The 8,918-nt window shown below is 44.4% G+C and overlaps 1 protein-coding gene across 1 annotated transcript in view; it reads right to left on the minus strand.

Moving 5' to 3' along the window:
• Positions 1 to 672: 672 nt before the first annotated feature.
• The window catches only part of LOC307247790 (rho GTPase-activating protein 6-like), a gene marked incomplete at its 5' end in the record, with an annotated part of 117,744 nt that continues 109,498 nt past the window's right edge, over positions 673 to 8,918 (minus strand). The window contains 5 exons of the mRNA XM_080023911.1: positions 673 to 1,288; positions 1,498 to 1,581; positions 2,469 to 2,710; positions 3,310 to 3,401; positions 4,889 to 5,068. Of these exons, the coding sequence (XP_079880037.1) occupies positions 759 to 1,288; positions 1,498 to 1,581; positions 2,469 to 2,710; positions 3,310 to 3,401; positions 4,889 to 5,068 (1,128 nt within the window). The 3' untranslated portion in view covers positions 673 to 758. The remainder of the gene's footprint in view (positions 1,289 to 1,497; positions 1,582 to 2,468; positions 2,711 to 3,309; positions 3,402 to 4,888; positions 5,069 to 8,918) is intronic.

The raw sequence follows: 8,918 nt of genomic DNA on the forward strand, positions 1-8,918 counted from the left end.
GGATGGGTGGTTGGTTGGTTGTTGGATTGATGTTGGATGGGTGGTTGGCTGGTTGTTGGATTGCTGGTCGGATTGTTGTTTGGTTGTTGGATGGTTGGATGGGTGGTTGGTTGGTTGTTGGATGGTTGGATGGTTGGTTGCTGGATGATTGGATGGGTGGTTGGTTGGTTGTTGGGTGGATGGTTGGTTGGTTGCTGGATGATTGGATGGGTGGTTGGTTGGTTGTTGGATGGTTGGTTGGTTGGTTGGTTGGTTGGTTGTTGGATGGTTGGTTGGTTGGTTGTTGGATGGTTGGCTGGTTGCTTGGTTGTTGGATGTTGATTGGATGTTGGTTGGTTGGACGGTTGGTTGGTTGGTTGGCTGGTTTGTTGGTTGGATGGTTGTTGGATGGTGGGATGGAGAGTTGGTTGGTTGATTGGTTGATTGTTGGATGGTTGGTTCTGTGGTTGGTTGTCGGATGTTTGGTTCGGTGGTCGATTAGTGGTTGGATGGTTGTAGGATGGTTTGATGGATGGTTGGTTGGTTGGATGGTTGGTTGGTTGGTTGGATGGCTGGTTGGACAGATGCAGGGGTGGATGGACGGAGGAGCTGAAGTCTTTGTCTTCAGATGGTCTGAGGACTGGGAGGGCAGTGGAGGGGGAGGGCTGTCGTCGACAGCCATTGGAGAGCTTCTCATGGATTCTCAGTGTTCCACCGCTTCACCGCCGCCGTTTGTTACGACCCAAATCCAGCAAGAGGGCAGCCATCTTGGGAGCCTTTCACACCAGCGTTTCCGGTAGAGTGTCCGCATTGTCCGAGGAAAGCAGCTGCCAGATCTGCCACCGGTCCCTCTGCCAGTCCTGCCACTCGGAGCTCAGTGGGACACTGGCGGGTGGGGTCTCCACATTGTTGGTTTGTCCCTGCTGGAGCGACGCCGTTTGACCCGGCGTGGACTGTATCGCTCCCCGCTGGCCTGCTTGCAAGCCGGCCAACCGGTGTCGGGTGTTGTAAGGGGGCGGGACGCTAACATTGTTCGTCACCCCGTGGGGTCTGGAGGCCTGGTCTCTGCCCTCCAAGCTGCCCACCGCAGCCCCCGGTTGGCTGTGGGGCTGGGGGCAGGGCCGCCCCGCTGTCTGGCCCACCGGCGTGGAGCACACCCTGGAGATGGGCTGGTGGGGCTTGCGCTCGGCCACGTCAAGCACGGTCTGAGCACGTCGCATGACGGGCTGCTGCCGAACATCGCCGTGGAGACCGTCAAGGCCGTCCTGTGAACTGCGCGAGCTCCCGTCGGACGTGTTCCCATGGGAACCTAGGCAGCGGAGGAAGCGATATTATGATTAATGTAATGTGCTAGAAAAGGATGAGTGAATAAAGACATACGTGGTTAAAATTTCGTTTTCATGACCGTACACATGCACACATCTATCAAACTAATTATATGGCTTCTTAAGTAAAATGTCAGCTCAGGACTATCCAAATGAAACTCAAATGGAAAAAAAGATTATTGAGGTTGTTTACCAGCATCCGACTGATACTTTGAAGCCGGTTTGAGCGTGGTGTGCCATGCGCCCCAAATGTTTGCATGCTCCTCTGTTATGGTTTCTGATGGAAAATAAGAAAGAAGTCATTATCACCACGAATTGTCATATCCATCAAGTCTGCCACTGTACTAGAGTGTAACTTCCACGTGGCTGAAGCACTGCTCCGCTTCTCTCCAGCTAAAAGGAAAATTCCACCGTGCGAAAGGAAAATACTGGACATAGAAGGTCAAGGCTCTGAACCGACTGCATTCAGCACGACAATGCATTTTTGTATGAAGACAGGGCAACACTAAAAAAGCCCAGAAAATGCCCAAGAATCTCAAAAAACTGTAGTATCAGTGTTTTCTATCACTATTTTCTCATCAAGGGCATCTCTTAAATTGATACCGATTTTTTTTGGAGTGCATCCAAAGCATCCATTACGTGTAGTAATTCTCACATTACTTGCCAAATGTCAATACAAAGTGCTGCGGACAGTTGAGGAGTCTTCAAAGGAGCTCAAAAGCAAAACTCTGCCATTTTCTTGTTCATAAGCTTGTTTTTTTTTTTATCCTTGGCAGTCGACACGAGCAAATGGCATCAGAATGCCAGAATTTAATTTGATTCGGTATTGTTTCAGTTTCACCAAATCACAACTTTGCCTGCCACCAATCCGAACAAATCCTAATTGTTGTACTCTGCCAGAGTCATTTCAAAAACTGGAACTTAAGAAAAGGTAACACATGGTGAATAGACTCTCCAAATCTCCAGAGGACTTCCTGGTAGGACCTTCTGGTGTTCTCATCTAATCTGAAATGGCACAGCATGCAAAAAAGCAGCCGTACCGAAAAGATCTAAGTAGAAGCCCTGGCAGTAAACTTTTAAGGCAGTCGACACACCTTACTTTGAAAGTCGAACCGGTTTGAAACCAATTTTTGACGACCATTTGTGGTTTGACCTGACTCTCACCTTTGGCGCCCCAGGTGCTCCTCTGGCCAGCCGCCTGTGACGGCGAGCCGCGCTGCTCCGGGACCCGGATGACCTGCTCGCAGGGCGGGCTCGTTAGCGGCGGCTCCCTCCGCTCACTCAAGACGGGGGAGTTGTTGTCGTAGGGCGAGACCTCGCCGCTGGACGCCTTGTTGGAGTCGCTGGACGAGCGGCGCTCGCTCATGGAGAAGGAGGGTTCATCTGGCTGCAACAGGTCCGGACTCCTGACAGAAGGGTTGCAAAAAGGAGAGGAAAGGTATTCAGGCATTTTACATGGCACACATGGCACACCACTATCGGTGAAAAAGACAAAGAAGAAGGAGAATTCAATTATTTTTATTATGACCTACCAATGGTTAGTGATGCCATGCTCGCAAACGATCCATTCGTAATGAAAAAATCTTTTAAATGACACACTGAATGTGACTGATTTTCACATCAGACCAAAACAATAAACGTGACAGAATTCATTCACCACTCAGAGCCCTTTTTACTTTGCTTTCTATTCTATCCGCTCTCGTCTCTACCGAAACGAGGTTTTTGACGACTCTCAAGAAGTAGAAAGTAAAGAGACTTTATCACTGTTATCACCATTAATACTTTTCACTTTCAGCACTTTCCGTGTGAAACGGAATGAGTGCACCCAATTTTGATCTTGCAACCCCAAGGCAAATTTTCCATTATCCTTTCAAGTGGCATTTGAAAAATTCAGGGGCAGTGTCTGACAAACACTGATCTAGGGGAAGGGAGAGTGGGATGCGGCGGCTAAAATAATCAGTGATAACTGACTTTACAAACATCCGGGTCGTGCGTCTGAACTCACTGCGATGCTTTTCTCCGCAGCAGGTAGTCCACCACGTCCGGGTCGGTCTCCAACAGGCTCATCAGAACCTCGTTCTGAAGGTCAGGGGGCACCTGAGCAATCAGGAAACAGGCAGAAATCATAACATCAGACGACGAGACTCTTTGGTTTTGCTCAATATCAGGAAGAGGGTCAGTCTGGGAGCAGACGCTGCAAGCTCTTCTACTGCTATGGAAAAGATGATTATCTATTAGAAGCTTGTACGTGTGTCATCTGTGTTTAGGTCTATTAAAGTACAAGTCACAGAATTATCATTTTTTTAAACATCTTTACTCTTGCCTTTGCTCTTTTCTCGAAACTGTGCCTTTTTCATTTGAGGGTGCCGGTCGTTTTTTTTTTTGTTTTTTCAATCCTCATCCATATCGCCAGTTCACCGACCACAACTAGCTACTCTGTTTCATCAAATTCCCCTCCGCTGCCTTTCATTTCTTGTGCGTGTCGGATCTTGGCATTCTTTGCCAGGAAAGGCGGACCCCGCCACCAAACAATGGAGAAAGCATATAGAGGAGTGCATACATCAATGAAAAACACATACAATGGCTGTTTCCTTAAAAGGGACAGTAACATCAATTATTTTTAAAGCGATTGTTCAACAAAATAATAACAAAGTAATGCTATAGATTACCACTTTAAAGACAAAGGAAATACACCTCACGGACAAATTTGACCAAAGGAAGGAAATAAAAGATAATATCTTATATATTGAGGTGATTTATATGGGAAGTGCAATGAAACAAGAAGATATAATCTGCATCCCGCAACCCAACAGGGGCCGCCAACATACCAGGTTGTCCCGTTTAATTACAATAACAGCGAGCTCGCCGTTAGCCCACAAGATCCGTCTGATGCTCATGGCCCCCTGGTTGTGTAACAGCCCCTCATCTTAGACAGACAAAGAGCAAGAGGGCCCATCCGTCCCCGGTGAGGTACCTCATAATAGCGATCATCCTTCATTGGCTTACATCAGGAATGTGGGTTCCAGCCACACCACCATCACGCTAGCGGATTACAAAAGGCGGCGGCGTAAAGCTTTTCCCGAAACGACCTCGGCTGCCTGTCTTTGCCGCTGAGAAAAGTATGGAAACCTTGGCGGTGGTCCTTTGATGTCGCACTTGCATGGAGCTTAAAACTCTGAACGCGATCGTCAATGAATTAAAGTTTTTAAGCCTCCGCCGGCTAACTAACTTTCATGTGCGTCCTCGTATGCCCTCGCCAATCCAATCCATCTGCATAAGTCTCTTCTCTGTCTTTTTCTCTTTCAAATATTTTTTTCCCCTCTTTCTGTCCCTCTTCCCGGAGGCCGAGGTCGAGATCGGTTTCCTTCGTTAAAGACACAACCATTGTCCGCCAAGCCAAAAGGATTGTCTTACTTTCAACCTGCACAGGAATGCAAAAGAAGCAAAGTAAGCAAAGCATGCCTGAATGTGTGTGTGTGCATGTGTGTGTGTGTGTGTGTGTGTGTGTGTGGGTGGGTGTGGGTGTGTGGGCAGAAGCAAAGTGAACAAATAGCGAGAAGGAAGTAAAGAAGACTCATGCCGACCATGAAGAGCGCCGGGCAGCTGGCTATCATCCGCTGCAGCACGGCGATGACGGCCGTGCTCTCCTCCGCCCGGGCGGAGCTCTGCACGCTGAACTCCTTGTCCGAGCTCTTCTGCTTGTGGAGCAGGTTGGGCCCGAAGATGGTGGCCAGGTTCAGGGAGGTCATCTTGTTCCCCGTCATCTGAAACAGAAAGAGGTTGCGTCCGTTAGCGGGTAAGGCCTTTGGGGAATGCAATATTTGATGCTTAAGGTGAGAAAGGTGCAACTGTTAGATTTGACATCAGGAAGCGAATACTACGAGCAAACACGGTGTGTAAAATGAGCTGTTTACCGATATCTAAAAATTGTGGTTGGTGCATTTGACCATTCAGTGTTGTTCAGTACTAAAAACTCTGTCTCTATGTTTTCCGGTTCCCCTCCTGAAAAGTAAACTACCATCTCCTTACGGGGACTTTTTTGGGACCAGGAAGTATCCAAGTGGAGCCAATTTCAGAACTACCACCTACTACCAAATGGGCTTAAGTCTAGACAATCAAACTGGAGGAGATTAGACTTCCAAGACAGGTTCATCAATATAAATGTTACTTATATATCATATTAACTCTCTGGTTCACTTCAAGTGGAAACATTGTGTGGACGGGAATCGACAACTTCGCTGTGTTTTGGCCGGATTGCAGGGTCCTTGGAGACGGTGTTCCCATTTTGCAGCCTCCCTCAAGAATCTTTTTCCCCTCACCAATTAAAATATGAAATATATTCAGAACATAGAGAAGAAAAGTCAAATAGGTACGTTGTGTGTTTCTGGCTGCTGCTCTGTGCACTCCCGTCTCTTATTCTCGAGTGGAAAATCAGGCCAGAATCACGTACTTTGAACGCAGCGTTAGCTGGCTAGCAAGTGAATCTGCCTATATTATCCTAAGTAAATCTGTCTATTGTAAACTAAGTAAATCTGTCTATTGTAAACTAAGTAAATCTGTCTAATGTAAACTTAGTAAATCTGCCTATTGTAAACTAAGTAAGTCTGTCTATTGTAAACTAAGTACATCTGTCTAATGTAAACTAAGTAAATCTGCATATTGTAAACTAAGTAAATCTGTCTATTGTAAACTAAGTAAATCTGCATATTGTAAACTAAGTAAGTCTGTCTATTGGAAACTAAGTAAATCTGTCTATTGTAAACTAAGTAAATCTGTCTAATGTAAACTTAGTAAGTCTGTCTATTGTAAACTAAGTAAATATTTCTATTGTAGCCTTAGTAAATCTGCCTATTGTAAACTAAGTAAGTCTGTCTATTGTAAACTAAGTAAATCTGTCTATTGTAAACTAAGTAAATCTGCCAATTGCAGCCTAAGTAAATCTGCATATTGCAGCCTAAGTAAATCTGTCTATTGTAAACTAAGTAAGTCTGTCTAATGTAAACTAAGTAAATCTGTCTATTGTAGCCTTAGTAAATCTCCCTATTGCAGCTTAAGCAACCAATTGTAGAGCTATGTTGATTGCTTTGGCCTGCCAAAAAGAGAGACCTTAACCACTTGTACCCATTTGGCACACTTTATGTATACAAATGCCTAATATTTGGAGACCACCTGGGTAAGGCGCTCTTCTCAAACCTCTGTAAACCTGTTTTGTTGATGTTGTCGACATGACATTTGATACAGTGGAGTCAAGGAGTAGAAGTGGAGATTTGGATGCGTCATTGTTCATGTTTTTTTTTTTAATGGTGTTTTTTCCTTTCTAACTTAAAATATATCCTAGGCGAACATGAAAAAAATGAATTTTTGCCTTGTTCCATCTTCATTTACTCTCGAATGGAAAACGGTTTGTCACGGAGAATGTGGTCATTTTTGGTTTGGTCATGTTTGACCAAAACACACACAAAAAAAAGGCTTGCAGTGTGCAAGCGGTTGATCATTTATGCGTCAATAAGTTTAATGAGTTTTAAATTGCTTGGTGGTAGGAACTCCTCTGTATTTAAAGGGACTGGTCCCTTCCAGGTTCAAACTACTACAGCCTTCACTGAATGTCTCCAGCTCCTCACTCTGCTGTCCCATGGGTGCAATGAGAGTCACCCAAAACACTGTTGATATGTTCCTGCCGGTCGAGTGTGAAATGATCTTGACTTCCTGTCAAGATCCCAGATACAGATACCGGCGGGCTGGTGAATGCAGCACAAACACATACACACACATGCACTCTCTCTGGTCCATACGGACGCAGAGTAACACGCTGTGTCAAAGATGGTCGTGGGACCAGATAGATACATGACAACATGGAGGGAACAAAGGCCACTTGGCGATGAGTGTTGCTGCCCAGACCAAGATAACGCACCGATTTATCATGGTAATGCATTTATGCATTTATGAAATATCCTTAAATAGAGGCCACCTTCAAGAGTCAGTGTTTCCAAGATTGGGAACTATAAAGTATAACTTCTATAGTTCATCTGGTTTGTGCCTTGAGTATAATTATGTAGATAATAATAATAATAATAATAATAATAATAATAATAACAATAACAATAATAATAATAATAATAATAATAATAATAATAATAATAATAATAATAATAATAATAATAACTATTACTGTGTTATTATTATAATTATTATGTTTTTTCTTTTTATAATTATTATTATAATTATTGTTTTTATTGATTTTGGTTATAGGGGTTAGAGTTAGGGTTAGGCCCTACAGGCTGGACCCCTATTGTTATTGCATTGGAATATCTGGAAGACATACTTCGCCAGAAGCTACGAACATGGTTGAGGTGTCGTTTCAACCGCTTTGTCACAAGTATCTTGTGGTTTAAATTTCCTACAAATCGACATATTGAGCAGATATTAATGAAAAACTGAACAAGTTTGATCCAAAATATTCAGCCGTCTTGGTTAACTGACATGTCACTAATCGTAAACAAAATGAACAAGATGAGGTTTACAGTAAGACGCTGTGGCAGTTTCCATACAGTATGCCACCCAATCGGCCTATTCAGGAAACTCTGGCACAGAGCCACAGACGACAGGGTTTCAAACACAATTTATTGTCGAGAATGGGCTAGATGGAACAAGCCCAGGAGCAGATGGACACGTGTCATGACAAGGGATTCTCACCTGAGTGTGTGTGGGGATGGGGGGTGTTACCTGTTGCTCATTAGACCAACCAACGAGCAACAGGTATGCAGCCACTCTAATCCCGGGCCCCAATTACCTAGACCCAGGACAGGTGTGGCTGCTCAAATCGCACCATGCCCTCACCACAGAGGCTTTGTGACATCATCATACTATTTACTATAAATGTATAAGTTCTGATTGAGAATGTCCAGTTGGACCGTGTCCAGTATGCGGTCTAGACTTTGTCACTTTGTAGTCTTTAGACATTACCGAACTATAGATTTACTGAATGTGTGTATTTATATAGCTTCTTAGATGGCACATGTCTGTAGATCTGTTCATTTGATATTTAAATCCATGGCCAATATTACTTATTGCCGAATTAATGAAAAATACAATAAAAAGTAATCCTAAAAAAGTCGTCACCGCGTCCAGTCGAAACCACTGAAATTTGCGACTGAGTGATACGTGCAAGATTCAGCAAGGTGTTGGAAAAATACAAGCCTTGCAATGGTAATTACTCACAGAGATAACACAACGTTTTTCGTATTTCATGGAAACCTAATTTACTGGAAGTGTTATCCAAGGAAAAAAATTCAACAAATAATTGATGTACCCGACACAATACCAAACAGGCACCCGCCACTGAGAGTGCAGCTCTACTTCCACAGACAACACGCTGAGTTATGACAATGATAAGTTCTGGTTTACAGGCAAACATGGACGGTTGTTTTAAAGACAGGAGGGTTGCGCTGTGTAGATCGCATAGTGGTTGCCCCGCAAGAATAGGAGACCAGGAGACGACAGACAGGGGGGAGCCCATGCAGCGTTTAACGTAAACTGGGAAAATCGTGCTGCGTTTCAGAGAACCCAGGAACCTACAAAACACACCCAACACGACTAAACTGGACCCCGTGTATT

The sequence above is a fragment of the Zeus faber genome (genome assembly GCF_960531495.2).
Source record: "Zeus faber genome assembly, chromosome: 2".
Classification (NCBI taxonomy): Eukaryota; Metazoa; Chordata; class Actinopteri; order Zeiformes; family Zeidae; genus Zeus; species Zeus faber.